The sequence below is a fragment of the Odocoileus virginianus genome, chromosome 30 (genome assembly GCF_023699985.2).
Source record: "Odocoileus virginianus isolate 20LAN1187 ecotype Illinois chromosome 30, Ovbor_1.2, whole genome shotgun sequence".
Lineage (NCBI taxonomy): Eukaryota > Metazoa > Chordata > Mammalia > Artiodactyla > Cervidae > Odocoileus > Odocoileus virginianus.
In genome coordinates, this window is record NC_069703.1 from 17,182,327 (window position 1) to 17,199,156 (window position 16,830).

The window sequence follows — 16,830 nt, forward strand, 5'->3', positions numbered from 1 at the left end:
CATGGAACACTAGCATTGCCCAAAGCTATAAACCTCTTATAAACTATAGAGCTATAAACTATATATCACCAACTATAAGCTATAAACCACCACATTATAAACCTCTATGTGGTGACTAATAATTGTAGATGGGTTATACACATTTTGGAAATGTGGCTGGCAAAATATACTGACTCCAAGCAAGATTCCCTTCTCCAGGGGATCTTCCTGACCCAGGGATCGAAACTGGGTCTCCTGCATTGCAGGTGGATTCTTTAACATCTGAGCCATCATGGGAGCACAATATGAGCCACATGATCGTATAAAAGAAAACACATGCTCTCCATTAACTTGATCATTTTGGGAGGACTTTTTTTTTTTTAACAGGGATTATTGTACCATGTTTTCTGAGTCACATACAGGATAAATATTTAAAATATTTATAATATTTTAATAAAATAATAAAATAAAATAATAAAAATATTTAAAAATTTAAAATAACTTTTCCAAGCATATCTAACATACTTCATCGTAAAAAAAACCTACACCATGAAGATAATCTACATTGATAAAATGATATGTTAGCAAATTTTTACACGGCTTCAAAATCATCACACAATATCAAACTCTTCGATGTTAAGTTTTCTATAGTTTAGAAACTATAACCAGGATAAATTAAGAGGAGTTCAAAACGTAGTACAAAGGAGTATATTACTAATGCTGAACAATATCATATTTAATACGGTGGCAGGAATCTCAGGGTGTTTAATAATTTTTAAATGTCCTTTATTTCACAGTTTTATAATTAAGGCAGATAATGGTTTTCAGTATACTATAGTTTAATTATATAATATCATGTGTCCATTTTAGAATTTCAATTTTAAAAAAGTATATATAATAACACAGTGCTAATTCAAAAGAATTAGCAATAGCTCACTTCATATCTCAAAGGCCCAAGAAAGCTACTCAAATTCTTCTTGGTGAATAAATGCTGTTGTCCCTTTACATATGCCTGAAGCAGAATTTTTCTCCTGCTCATTATGTGATCAAGTGATCACATTCTTAGCTATAATCAGACCTGTCAGAACACTAAAGAAGAAGGCAGAAGACTCCGGGCTTATACTTGTAACTTGGAAAATATATTAGTGTTATACATTGGTTATAGCCAACCTCTACCATTTGTTAGGATGACTACAAAGTAATTTGGCTAAGAGTTTGGGAAAACCTGAGTCATTGACTGTCCCAGTTATTTTTTTTTCCCTTGAGTGTTATCAAATGAGAGTAATACATATGCATGTTACAATCTGATGCACATAAACAAAACAAGAAAGGAGGTGGGGTGGGGTGGGGAGACAAAGGATAAACTGTTTGAAGGCCAAATATTGGGTTACTTACTTACATTGTAGAAGACAAGAGAACATGATGGTCGGCGTAACTACAGCAACCATCCCTGAAGACTGGGGAACTTGTCAAGTCAAAGCCAAGAAATTCCAGGTGGTTGTACATGTCTCAATCCTGAGGGTATACAACATGAAGTTGGATTTTATCATAAATATATTACTCACTTCATGATCGCTAGAGTTGAAACTGGGTTGAATCTTGGAAACTCCCTCATGCTACAGAATTAATGATGTTATAACTTAGTGGATAGATTTTAGCACCTGGCAAGAATAAGCACAATGTCCAGGGCACTCGCTGAGTTTTGAAAAATACCATAAAGTGGCAACTTTTCATTGCAAACACTTGGATATCATGGCCAGTGCTTCCAGTACAAATATCTTCCTATTACTCATGACAAGTTAGCCAAAGGTTTTTTTTTTTTTTTTTTAAAACAGAAAAGAGTTGGAAAACAAAGCGTAAATGCCAGAAATTACATTCTACAACAAGAAAATGAGAATAGGGATATGGATAGTGTGATTTAGAAACAGGCAAAGAATGCCATTAATTATGGAGGAAATTTGGTAAATAAGCAAAAGTCCACACTTCTAAAAATCAAGTATGAAAGCAGTCTTCAGAAGACCATGTTTAGGATAATTGATCCATCCTTAAAATTTCTGCAGAAAATTTTTAATTCCAGATTATTTTTGCCTTGCTACTTAATGCTGTTTCTTAGCCTTCCTGACTGTGTCAAGGAGTTTTATCTGGAATCATTCTGTTTAAATACCACAATTAGCAAAATATTACTTATAAGGTATGTCTGTTAAAACATTATTTTTTGTTATCACTACCTTGTAATATTTGCCGTCCTTGTCCACTTGGGCTGATATAACAAAATACCACAGACTGGGTAGCTTATAGTACAACAGAAATTTCTTACAATTCTGGAAGTCCAAGATCAAGGAAAGAGTTTGTTCCCATTCTGGTGAAGGCTCTCTTCCTGGTTCATGGCTGGTGACTTCTTGCTGTGTGGAAGGGACTAAGGGGTTCTGGGAGGCCTCTTTTTTAAGGGAATTAATCCTTCATGATGCTCTACTCTCAGGACCTAATCACCTTCCAAAGGCTCCACCTCCTAAGACCATCAAGCTGGTATTAGGATTTCAACTTACAAATTTTAGGGGGGGGCACAAATATTCGCACTGTAAATTTATTGTCTCTGTTTATGAATGGGATTTATCAATCAAATGCTGAACAAAGCTCTTTTGGAAATGAAACACTGGACTAGTTTTAGCTTTTTCACTTATTGGGGGTGTTTATGAACAAAATCACAACTAACCTGAACCTATTTCATTATTAACAAAATAATAGGTAGATGACACTTTCCATGATAATTCTGAGAGTAAAGCCATTTACCACTGCGCTAATTTTTAAAGTATTTTTTAAAGGCACAGTTAAAACTCATATTGTTTGCACTAAATTACTTACATTAAAAGTGATTTTAAACAGTGATTGTACTTCAGATTAATTAGAATTGTGACAGGATGAAGAACAGGTATCAAATGGTATAGCAGGTTATTTGAGACAAGGAGGGAAAGAGAAAAAAGGTTGGTGTAGACACAGATAAGGAGGGAGATGTGGACACAGATGAGGAGGGAGGTGAGAAAGAAGTTAGAAAGAGATCTAGATGAACTATGTGACATCATGAGAAAAAACAGGGAGTGACGGAAAAAAATAGGACAGGAAAAAAAAAAAGGCCACTTGCTCCCTACACGGGGATATTCCTCTTCCAAGAAACACGTCCACTTTGACTGCTCTAACAGCCAAATGCCCCAGGTCTCCCCATTCTGATTTCTGAATGGGTAATATTAGAGTTAGAAACTTTCCCATCATTTGCAAAAGCTGTGTGGGTCACCATCTCTTCAGCTTTTATATCCACCAAACCAGAACCAACACATGGGCCAGGCCATTGAGATAATAGGGGCTTTATTCCCATTCCCTCTTGGTTCAATTCTCCTCCTTCCCCATCAAGGGATTTCATAAAACCCTCCCAGTGGAGACAACCTGATTCTGATCTCAATTTCCATGAGCTCAGGCACCATGACTATACTGCATAACTCTTGTTTCTTTAGTCATAGGCTTACCCAAGGCCCAGAAGAGCCCCCACACATACCTTTACCTTACTTCATTTCTATCTTTGGTTCTTCTCGTGCATTTAAAAATCTTGCTTCCTTGCATATGTTCCAACGGGTCAGATGATCAGGCTCATACAGCTCTTTTAAGGGTTTCTAGAACAAACAACTCAACACCAATACGGGCAGTAAATATTTTTACCGTTTTGAGGGATTTATCCTGTGCCTGACAAAACTTCAAGTTAGAAGCAGTTGGTCTGATCTAAGACACATTCTGGGATGAAAGAGCAGCAGTAAAGACCAAAAGAAAAAGGCTGTTTTTCTCAGACTGAGCATGTATCTATTTTCTGGGATCTACTTTCACTTTCTCCATTTTAATATGGAATTATGGGCGCATTATCCTGTTTGTCACTGGAAAAGGAAATGGCAACCCACTCCAGTACTCTTGCCTGAAAAATCCCATGGACGGAGAAGCCTGGCGGGCTACAGTCCATGGGGTCACAAAGAGTCAGACATGACTGAGAGACTTCACTGTCACTTTTATCCTGTTTGTCAATTCCTCCTCTCTGCCTGATAGGCTAGTTTACGGAAGCACCTCCCTCAAGGTTTTTCTCAAACCACAGAAGAGGAGCAAAATTCAGTTTTACCAGTTGTTATCCTTGTTGGTATCTCCAGAGAGAAGTTTAAAAAAAAAAAAAAAAACACGGGAAACTGTTAGGAGGGCTATTAACAAAACATGAGGTTTTGTTGAATGTTTCATGGACCCATCTTAGTACACCCTAATAGCAAGAGTCAGAGCTGCTAAAATGCTAAAAATGAAGCTCCTTCACCAGGTGGCGTGCACCTTTGGGCTTGAGCATGTTGATAAAAAGTCTTACAAGCATACCAAGATTTCAATTATTTATCATTTCTCTGATGCTACTGCAATAGAAAAACCAGGAACAAACGGCAGGCTTAAAAAGCCTTTTTCATTTTGCTTTTGTCAATACTATAGGAGAATTTAACATTTCTGGCTGATCTTGAAGGAATTCTTCACAAAGTTAACACTGGGAGTAATTTACTAAGTTCATCTTTTTTATTTTTCTAAAAATTAGTATTTTGGATGAAAAGTTGGTCAATGAAATAATATTTCACTTGAATTTGTAGTTTTCCTTCTCTGTGGCATGTGGAAGTGAAATTTTGGGGGAATGTGATAAATATCCATAAAATTATACTACTTATGAAATACTTAAAATATTTATAATACTTATGTTTCAAGTACTTATAATACTTATGAAAATTCTAATAGCCATCTCAAATGTGATGGTGAGCTTTAACATGGCTTGGGGGATAAATGATAGCTAAAGCTCAATAAAATGATCTTATAATCATATGTGCTCTTTTACATTTCCAGTTATGGGAGACATTTGTAACAACAAACTTCTTGTGTTAAAACAAACCATATTTGTAAAATCTAAAGCAATTATGACTCATGCGATGGTGGTAAAACATGAAGCAGAACAGAAAACCCATGTTTGCCAATGTGACTGAACAATCTTTATGACTTAATCCTTGATTTCTTGGTCTGACTCCTAAGAAAAGCTGGTTTTGAATATGGTGATTGACCATTACTTGCACTGCTGTGTAATTCACTCTGTCCTCCGGAGCAAGTCACAGCTTTATTCCCTCAGGGTTTACTTTTTTCTTCTATAAATAGGGGATAGGTTTTGACATACATAATTTTAAGATTTGTTTTAGGGTAAAATCAAATGTATGAAATCTGCCTGAAAAGAGATGTCATCCTTAACAAACGTAGGTTATTCTGCTCTCTGCTCTAGTAGACTATGCAGTAGTGATGGAGGTTTCTGATTTCATGCATCCACATCTCTGGGTCAGGTAGTGTGACACATATATTCAATGGCAGTGATAACTAAAGCCCAATATGATTCAACATACAGTTGAATACAGTTTTCTGTATTTGAACAATGTGCTTGTGTACAGAATTTTCACCAGAAAGTTTTTATAGCAAACTTTTTATGTCAGAAGTTTATTTTATTGGTAAAATATTAAATAATATACAGAATTAAAAACTGCACTTACACTTCTGAGAAGAAATAAATCTTGGACAAATTATATGCTTGTTCCTGAGATTCCCTAAATTTATTCCAGTAGCTGTGCACTCAGACAGTACAAACCTTTATAATATAATCCTTTTCACAAAGTATTACAAAGTTTCTGCAGCTTCTTTAGTTGTACTCACATACAAACACACACTCACACATGCATATTACAACACTCATACACGTATACACAATACCCACATACATGCACAGAACATGTATGTGTGTGCATTAAAAACAAATGAAATACAAGTCCCACATTTTAGTCTGCAGTGATAGAACTGTTAGCGGAGGTCTCCAAATTGGTATATAGCAGGGTGACTTGTCACACAACTGCAAAGACTGTTTCAGTATTTCCATAGTAAACCTCATTTTCTGAGGTATGATATTTGAGCCTTAAAAAAACTACATTATACTGAGCAAACCTGACATACAAGGTCTGGAATTTTAATTTTACATATATATTTATATATATATATATATCTTTTTTAAACAATAGTTTTTATTTTCCCAAATTATTAGTTTGAAAAAAATGAGGTTTACTGGTTTGACCTATCTTTTTTTTCGCTTCTAAAACTTAAAATATCCTAGAAACTGTCAAGCAATTAGTTTTTAAAGTAGTCTAATTACCTTTGGTATTGTTAAAGAAAAAAAAAAATTCTAAAATGGCCAAGACATATACTGTACAAATGCAGTAACTGCCTTTAAAAAAAATGCCAAAGAAATGTTATCTTTTTAAACAAAATATGTATTTACATTACAGCAGTTTTACTACAGGGACACAGATATAAAAAAAGAAAATCAGAATACTACATATAAATATGTAGGATATGAAAAATATCTCTTACTTAAGTTGTATGAAAACAGGAGTGCTCCAAATATTTCTTAAAAATTTTCTCCAATAGGTGATAAGTGTTTAAAATTGAGCTAAGTGCTTTACTTTTATTTTAAAGTTCACTTCCAAAGGAGAAGAGAGAAATAAAAAATATTAGGTTCTTAATTTAAAACACTGGACAAGAAAAAAATTCAGTCTCTAAGAATTTCAACTTTAGGATACATTTCTCAGGCAAAAGATTAATAATTTCAACAAAAATTTAGTCTCAATAAAGATACCATGAGATTAGACCAGTTCTTTCCACATTCTCTAATCTTTTGACTGTGATGTGTTTTTCTTTTTGCTTGTTGTGTCCTTTAACATACCATAATTTTCAAGGGTTTCTTTTTGTCTTTAACTGAAGAAAGAATAAGAAAAACAACCATCATTTTTAAGACTTCAAGGAAAGTATTGCACTTGTACAGAAAGTAAAGAAAAACATCTTTTAAACTAAGTAGCAGAAGCAATCACTCTGGGATTGCAAATAACACATGGTCTAAAAGGTTCAACTATTAAGAGCAAATGGGGAGCCTGGAGAGCCCACTCCAAACCTGGAATATTATTATAGTAATGTTAAAGCATTTTCTCCCAGCTGGGAGATAGTTAAGACTTTTGCTTTAGATTTTTAACATCTTTCTAAATTCTTGCAAAAAATTGTCTAATCTCTCATAACACACATTTTAGGAGAACAACCAAATCAGAACATAAAATCCAGCAAGGAAGGAAGGAAACGTATCATGTTCTTATGATTACATAATCTCTGAAGTCATATTTTAGATACCCAATATTTGAAAGTGAAAGTAACACAAGGGTTATATACCTTACTCGTTTTAATTCAACTACTTTTTAAAAAAATAGAAAACTACACTTGAGTATAAAAATATGTCAGCAGATTATACAGCCAACAAAAATCATACACAAAAAATTAAGACTTAAGAGACCTATGAACTGGAAATAAAAACTTGACCTAACCCTCAAACTAGTAGGGGGAAAGAGAGGCAGAGACTATGATGGAGGGAACATGGACAGAAAAAAGAAAGGAGGTGGAGAAAGCAAGCAAAATTTAAGAGATCACAAAGAACTTCGATACACACAAGGGGATGTGATATATGTTCAATATCCAAGAGTATACTTGACAAGTCAAAATGTTTTATCACAGTTTCAGAAACTGAACTACTTAAAAAAAAAACAAAACAAAAGAATAACAAAAATCAAAACCCAGAGTCTTTCCCTTGTTACAGTGTATTCATGAAAAAAAAAAAATCCATTTCCAGTAAATTAAGTAGAATCCTGGTAAGTGCATAGTTGGGGAATCAGTGACCTCCACCCATTGAAGAAGCTTGTCTTACTGTGTCACTTGAGGTAATTTAAAGGGCCAGATTAACTGCAAACTGGCTTATCTAAACCTATAAGAAGTTTTATGCTGTACTTTATGTGGCTTAGCAGAGGGCCTCTAAATTTTATATTTTATTCACAATAAAAAGGACATCTTAGAAAACTAGTCATTCACGTACCACTCTGTATGGGACAAAGGTTAATTCACAATAAATTTATACAGAAAATATACAAATGCAATATTATGGGAGAAAAACCCCACAAACAGAATTAGGAACTTATTTTCAAACAGTGTATGTGAAAAATATCCACAAACTTACAGTACAGCAAGAGAAAAACTAAAAAGCTAGAAATATAATGTTACATAAAAAACCTTATGGAAATTCCAAAATTTTAGGTTTCTGCAATAAATGTAAAAATATTCAAGGTGTCATTATTTGGCCTAGCAATACACTATGATAAAAAGAAACACTAGCATATCACAGCTTCTTGGTCATATGACATTTGCTTTGAATAACAAGCAGCTCATTTTTTTTTTTTAAAAGCTGTCATATTCTAACACATCTATTGCAAGTAATACACAACCATGGTAGGAAACCATTTGAGATTATGCTTTGGAGAATAGCAATATGATATGACTCTTCAATTCTGTTTTGTTCAAGGAGAATTAGTGGCCTGCTTCTTTACATCATTCCACAAAACATTAACAGGTTAGAAGAGGAGATTCCAAGACTAGTAGAACACTAGACTATAGGTGAAATTCCAAAACAATACTGTATTTTATTGATTCAAAATTCCACTAATAAAGCCTTGTTTGATACTAGAACTTATTCTTCCTTAAAAACAAAACAAAAACACATACCATACCATAATGCAATTCACAGCTACAATTTCCCTCCACCTCATATACTACCTGCATAATCTTGTAATGGTATTCAGAAATACTATCAAACTAAAAAGATAGCAACATCTGGTTTCAAAGTTTTCTTTTACTTTAAGCAGATGAGCTGAAAGTCTCTGTATGGGAAATTCCTCTAATGGTTTTGACCTAAGAACACGAAGATGAATTATATAGTGATTTTAAGTGATTTTTAAAAATGCATAATACAAGCGTGGTAGAACTAAACAGCTAACCAACACTCTCTCAATGCATTTTAAAAAGGCACAAACATAAATAAATTTTATAAGTATTTGATACATTAAATTCAGGATCTTAAGACCAGTTACTGTATATTTTAATTATTTTGCAGAAACTGGAGGTTTAAAAACATTTCTAAGATAACTTTTGTATATATAAACTTCAATTTCACCCCCCGCACTCTTTTTTTCTTTTGCCTCTGGGGAATTTTCTGTTTTAGAATAATTTTCATACAGATATTTACTAAAACAGTATATAAAATAGAACGAAAGATGATAACAAATTGTAACATATCCCTTTGGTAAAATGAATAATTCAAAATTAAAAAATAACATAGCCAATACCTCCTATAATCTAAGTTCTGTCTTGAAACCAGGAGCATAGAGTTTCTTTATTTGTATTTTTGCAGACTTTTCTGTTCTTTTGCCATCCACCTTAAGGAATCAGTTTAAAGATAACAAAGTAAAACATCATTTTCATCTAAATGCCTTCACTGATGTAATTTTTGTCAAACATTTATAAAATATCATAAAAACTTCATGGTTTTGTGACGTCTAAGACTAAAACACAAAAACCATAAATAAAAACAATACAGAGTTCACTAGAACATTCTTGCCTTTCTCCATTTGCCAACAAGTAAAAGTGGAAACTCTTCCTATTTAAGAGTAATTTGTGTTTCTTTCACTTTAGAGGTTATGTGAAATCAGCTTAAAAGTTTTTTTTTTTTTTTTTGGATTCATTGTTTTGATTTGTTCTGGAAGTACATAGTAAAGACTCAAGGTTTAAGTTGAATAGTTGTGACTACTCCTAAAGATAGACTAGTAACTTTAATATTTCTCTATACAGTCTGATAAAGTAAACCTATTAAGCTGCTCAGCTATTAATCATGATTTTAACTCTCTATAGGCTCCTGTAACACAGCTGATAACTCTAATTTCTTTTCTTCATGAATTTTCTTTAAAAGAACGTGTATGTATACTATGATGCATGCTCACAGCAGCTTGTACATATGTAGGAGGTACAGTCCCTACTTTTAGCCAAATCTGATTCCTAGTCTCTCATTCTCCCATTTTGTCCCTCCAGAAAATTCACAACAGAATGTTTCAACAACTTGAAATCTCTTCCAATTTACTTATTGATTATTTTCACTATTGTAAAAAGCCAGATTAGAATGGCTTTAAAAAAGTGATCGAACACTTTTAGAGAGAGGCAATACATATCTCTTAACATGAGCTGGACATAAAATTCTGGGCAAAATTAGGGCAAAACAACATGATGCATTTTTGCCAAACTGGAAAATACAGAGGCTAACCCATTTTCATGCTCCTCGAATACTGTAATGTGAAACCCCACCTAAATAAACTGAGCATATAACTGTTATGTAAAACTTGATTTATTTGGTGTCTGACCCTTGTATTTATTTTTAGGTGCAACCATCTTGCATATTTCCTTTTGTGAAGAAACATGCAAATATAGCCATCCAGAGTTTCCCAGAAAGCACTGTGTCCACAAAAATTCTATCTAACCTACACATTGGAATTGACCTTGTCCTCATTTGCCCCTGCCACACCCTAAGCCAACTTTATCCCTAGTTGTTCCTCCTATGAAGCTAAGAAAGTACAAGTAACATACTGGTAGCAACTTTTTGAAAAAAGATTTTCAAAAAGATGGAATCAGAAAGGGAGAGTGCCATTAGGACTGTCCTCAGGGGGCAAATCTACAATTCTGTAGGTCCACTGAATTCAGTTTCATCCCTGGGCAGGTAGGTACATGATTGTTCATACACTGATAAAAAAAATTAGTAAGCAGGAAAAAAATTCATAGATGATACCAGCAGAAACTCACACATAGCCAAAATTATGAACATATTGACTGCCATCCAAATGTTTCCTTAAATTACAGTAAAACACAAAGTCACTAACCTTAAACTATTTACCTCCCTCCAAAAGGAAAAAAAAAAAATGAAATCCCAATTATATATGAGTGGTTGGGATAGATGGGGTAAGTCTCAAAGACATGCTTCACCTATGAATAATACATTGTATGTTCACAATGTGGTAACGCACCAGAGCATGCAGGGAAAAAAGTGACAGTTAACATTCTATTTAAAACATTTCACATCTTCGATTTGGTGCTTTCTCTGAGATGTAAAGGAATAGTTTGGGTATTTCTCCAAAAATAATTGCCACAGAGGGCCAGTGAAAGAGAGCTGAGTTGTAACCATTTTTCGCCTAGCTCTAGCAGCGTCAGTGCCTAGACGTTGCTTACACAAGTGAATGGCAAGCTGAAAATGGGTGATGAACAGTGTTGGGGCCAGACCTACTTATCCATCATAGTTCTCCAGTGTTGCTAATTCTCACATCATTCTGCACTAAGAAACACAGTTTTAACATCCCACTGAATGATTTTTTTAGAGCAGTTATCACTTACTGCTTAATGTAATTTTAACATTCAGAAATGGTTACCAGACAATCCAGTCATGGTCAGGCCTATCCTCTCTAAACACAAGCAGCGAATTCTCCCTCCAAGTGGGCCCACCACAAGTGAATTTAATCAGTTTCACTCGGTTTCTCCCCTCTAATGCTGTTAGACTGCAAAGAAAAAAAACAGAACACCCATATAAATGAAATTAAAATCTGTCCATGAAATATGGCAACATATATATGAATTAAAAGAAGAAAAATTCTTTAGTAAGGGACTGAGATTCATAAGAGCTTATCTACATTGATAGTTTCATGTTTTTGAGACAGAAAAGTGTGGACATGAACACTTTAGCTTGGAGGTTCGGTTGCGTTCTAGACTCCGAGAAAGGTAAAAATAAGCTTTTGTTTTTGTCTGTTTTATCTGTAATGCACCAGTTACAAAGAAGTTGCTTTTTCCTTGTACCAAAAATGGTAAATATTATTATTGAAGAAATACTAGAATAAATAGCCCTAGTTCCATAACCTTATGTGGTTCAAGTCACCATACTTGGGTCAAATTAGCAACTGCTCTGAGATTTTGAAAGAAATAGCCTACAGCAAGATATTTAAGACCTTCCACCAGAAGAATAAAAGATAAACAGACTATGGACAAAACACTGGGGGTCAAAGCTTGAAAAATAAAACCAGTGAAAAGAGAAATACCAGAAAAGGGATTTCTGAGTGGGTTTTCTTTTCCCCCTACTGTTAGCCTAATGATATCAATATTTTTCTGCTGACTGGTTTAACACTGGTTAAATGCTGATAAAGTGACAATCGTAAGCATACTTTTTAGAAAGGAATTATGTATACTATGCTGCCATCACAATACAGCCGTAAAAGAAAACTTCCCAAACAAATTTAAGAAAAGTAGAGGTCCCTTCTGAAAACTACTGAATGCCTCTTAGCCACTCTTAGACCATATGTTATTCTGAAAACTAGATAAAAACACTATTTGTTAAAGGTGTTCAAAGTAAGGCTGCCAGGGTGTCTATAAAATGCCAGTCATCAAAACTATGGAAAAACAGTGCTTAAGTTTAGAAAAATAAGATCATAGGACCTCAGATGTATTGTAGCTGTCCTTAACTACCTGTAGTTTATAAGTTTTGCTATATGGTACAGGGTACAACATACCGTATTATAAATTCCACAAGGGAAGTAAACATAGAACCCACAACAACTACTCATCCAAGGAGTTATCATGGAAAATAATGTGTGTGTGTTCCATGATCTCTAGAGGAAAAGGAAACAATTTACATTTTGAAACAAATTCTTCTTTGACCAATAAAATTACTTATCCCATTTAAAACTGTGAAAGTCCAACCCAGAAAATGCTAATCTTTCCTGCCTTCGCACAATCCTGAACATCAGTGGCAAATTAGAATCCTTAGATGAATTTTTATGAATCCAGTGATTTTTTTTTTTCCCTCAAAGCATGATATACCTTATATCTATGCATGGCAGAAATGAACTGCTCTTAAATTCCCACACAATAAAAAGTCAAGCTGTCAAGAAACAATGTCCCCTGTCTCTTCTCTCTTCCATTTCTTCCTTATTGTAATCAGGCAGAGCAAATGACACTGCGTCCACAAAATAAGAATTAATGACAGTAACAATATTAAAAAAAAAAAAGGTATGCCGACATCTGAGGAAGGCGGGACTGTAAGTGCAGTATTTCTTCATGTGCAGTCCGTCACTTCATGGGGTCCCCTTTGGAATGAAAAGGCCTAGTGGAATGTATGCTCCCCTCGGACAATGTGTGATGAAAACTCGTAACGGTCCTGGCTTCTGTAGCCACAGATGTTGCATTCCAGTGGGTCCCGGTAGCCATGGCAACCCATGTGAATGGTGTACATGACATGGTCTAGGAAAAGGACTCGGCAGTGCTCACACTTGAAGGCTCTAATCTGTTCGCCTTCTCCGTTGAAGACCTTGTAGATGTCCTTCAGTGAGCCCTTGGGAGCCTTGGTGGTATCCAAAGCCTTGACATCCTCCTTCATGTAAGCTGGGCTTTGTTTCCTCTTGGGATTTAAGGCAGGGTTTCCTTGGTAAGACTGGTGGTCATCATGGCTGCTTTCTGAGTCAGTAGAATCTAGGCAGCTATTGCTGGGAGAGGCCTCTCTTTCCTGGGGTCGACTCTTTGGTCTGATGAGAGAGATAGGGCCATCCATGTTGTTTTCATGACTATCGGAGGTTTCCCTGCTAATGGGTCTTTCTATCCTATTTGGATGATAGACCTGAGAATAAGCTGAGCTTATAACCGGGGCCACCTCAGCGATTGTGCTTGGCGGGTGCTGCATCAGAGGGTGAAGGGCCTCAGCTCCAAGGTAGGTGATTGCATTGTTGATGGCTTGGTCCATCATATGAGACTGCATCAGCTCAGCCTCCTTCTCATATGTTAAGTTCATATCAAAGTGAATGTCTGGGTAGCTGAATCGCATGATCTTTTCTCCTGAATGGAAACGGAGGAGAAGAGGAAAAAGGGGACAAAAAAAGAATACAACACAATGAATGCTTGACTAAGGATATATACGTACAAAATTAACTAATCACTTTCATTTTCTATAATATGGTATATCTTATTCTTTAAATCAAGTATTTAGGCTCTTTAATTCTGCTGAGACTCACAAATACTCTTAACCTACAGAGAGGATTAGTAATAAAAATGTCACCAGCCATTTGCACTTGTTCTAATGCCATCATGAAAATGCATCTAGCTTGAAAGGTATGATTGTGTGTGTGTTATCTTATTTTCATTCTCTATCAAAGTTTCCACTTGTCTAGGGCTCAGAAACTGTAGAAGAAAGAAGAAATACCAGGTAAAAATAGTCAGAGATTTACTTGTTTTTGCATATTTTAAACATCAGTGATCAAGCCTCAAAGATCATAAAATGAGAGTGATATGGTTATAACACCTGTGTTATCTCATTATCGTGTATGGTTAATTTGGTTGATTTAGCTGCTATGTTAGAGAAAGATTATAGACCAAATATATGTCATTATGGAAAATTTTTAAATGCCACGATTAAAATACTTTTAACAGTTTAATTGATAAACTGAATGAAATTAGGGCTATATAAAAATAGGGTATTTCCCAAAGCACTTACTTATTATAAACTTGAAAATGATTGTTTCATTGTTTTGCTTCTTGAAATGGATAATCATTCATTTTTGCATCACCCCTTTCTTATGTAGACACATAAGCTATTACTATAGGAACACCCACAGTTAGTTTTCTATATATTTTCTTGACTGAGAGAGATTTGTAGTTTTACTTTTCAACATTTACTTCAACTAATTTAATTTTACTTCAATATTATATATCAACATATCTAAGCTTAACCAATTAAAGAGTTGGTGTACAAAATAGTAGTTTAGGTTTTTCTCCTTCAAATATCCCAAGTTTTGGACAGAGTATTTAATCTTTTAAAAATTCTGCCATTTAATCAATGTGTTCTCCTACTAATGCTTACTTTGACTAACATGCAACACTGATCCATAAAATTGTATTCGGGAAAAATACTTTCATGTGGCTAGTATTATTTCAGGTTTGAAGGAAGGTCTCCCAGATGAGAGGAGTGAAAATTGAAAAAAAAGAGGCACAGCATACAATTAAGTTATTGCAGTGTCAAGAGTTTAAAAGTTAAGCTGTACTGTGCTTAGTCACCCAGTCCTGTCCAACTCTCTGCAACTCCACGGACTCCCACCAGGAGCCCACCAGGCTCCTCTGTCCATGGGGATTCTCTAGGCAAGAATACTGGAGTGGGTTGCCTTCCCCTTCTCCAGAGGATCTTCCTGGCCTAGAGATCAAACCCAGGTCTCCCACATTGTAGGCTGATTCTTTACCGACTGAGCCACCAGGGAAGCCCTGTTTAGCGGGTGTGACAACAATTCAGGGGTTATTTATAATACAGTGTGATATGTGGTATGGGGTCAACTAAGGAACACAAAACTCACAGTATTAATAAAAGAAAGCTTCCTGAATAAAGTGACATCACAGAATGGATGTGATGACAAGTTGGTAGGAAGGCTCAGAGGCAGGAGGGCATGACTCATCCTGGGGATTACTAACACTTTGCATACGGCTGAGAATGGAAACAGATGAGAAAGTTGCTATCTGGTAATATAGGGCTTATTCAAGAGCTAAGGAATTTGAAATCTATCCTGAGAGAGGTAAGAACTGAAAGGGTTAAACAGGAAAGTGAATAACTAGAGAATTATTTAGCAAGATGATTTAGGAAGTTGTTGCTACAGGGATGTAGACACCATGGGTGGCTTCAACTAGTACAGTAGCAGTGGAAATGGAGAAAAATGGATGGAATGGAGAAAATTTTTGAAAATGTTGCTAGAACTTGGTGATTATCGAGACACAGAATGAGAAAAAGAAAGAGGTTAAGTATTAAGCCCAGGTTTCTGGCCTGGGAAACTTGGTGGATGGCAATGGGATAGAAAAGATGGTGAATTCAGATTGGGGAAGACTATGAGTCATAGTCATGTCTAGCAAGTACTGAGATACAGTCTCAAACTCAGGAGAGAGATTTGGGCTTGAGATACAGATATAAGAGGCATCAGTTAATAGAAATGAGTTTCTGAAGCCATGGGAATAGACGATCTCACAAAGGCACAGGTAAAATGTGAAAAAGAGAAGGTCAAAAATGGAACTTGGAAGAGCATCAAGGTTTTTATACCTGCCCATAGACTAGGGCAAGTGAGATTAGAGTCCCATGCTTAGAGAGCCCTGCGTCTCACTTCTTATGAAGGAATAAGGAATGTGTAGGGCCAAGGGAAAGGGCCAATCTGGAGCTTACACCCTAGACTATGCTCTGGGTGCCCAGCATGCCAGAATTCTTTGTCCAGATGGCCCAGAACTTGCACTGAGAGTTGCAGAGTCCTCTCCACAGGGTCCATTCCCTGAGTACCAACTTTGTTTCTGGTAGGTACACTAAGGCCTGAAGAATGGTCAGTACACTACTCTACGTGCTGTGAGTGGGGTGGGACGTGAAAAGAATCTGGATGTGCTGACCAAAGTGTGTACACACACATGCAGGAGGCCCCTCTTTGATGCTCAGGAGTGGGTTTAAAAGAGAGGACTGACTGCACACCAGGGGGTTTGTTCTGCTCATGCCTTCAAGTTCTGGTGTGGAACTCTGAGGAATCTGAGGATTCTATATTATTTGAACTCAGTCTTCCAGATTAGGAGGTTAGAACACAATAGTGTTTAATTTAAGCCTGATTTATGATATTAAAATAATTAGGCATATGAATTGAGGCCTCCATTAGGACTGTAGAACCATTTGCATAACTCTTAGAGGGAATCCATTAAGAAGATTGAGAAGGAGGAGTCAGAGAAGCTGGAAGAAACGCAAGCAAGATCAGTGTCACTGAAACCAAGGAAAGAGAGTGTTTCTAAGGGTATAACTATTCAGTAATGAAAATACGC

At 35.6% G+C, this 16,830-nt stretch overlaps 1 protein-coding gene across 16 annotated transcripts in view; it reads right to left on the reverse strand.

Moving 5' to 3' along the window:
* Positions 1-4,581: 4,581 nt before the first annotated feature.
* IKZF2 (IKAROS family zinc finger 2) overlaps positions 4,582-16,830 on the reverse strand; it is a 190,458-nt gene continuing 178,209 nt past the window's right edge. For all 16 annotated transcript variants that reach the window (XM_020881199.2, XM_070458603.1, XM_020881198.2 and 13 more), the window contains one exon: positions 4,582-13,842. In XM_020881199.2, coding sequence (XP_020736858.2) covers positions 13,118-13,842 — 725 coding nt within the window. In that variant the 3' untranslated portion in view covers positions 4,582-13,117. The remainder of the gene's footprint in view (positions 13,843-16,830) is intronic.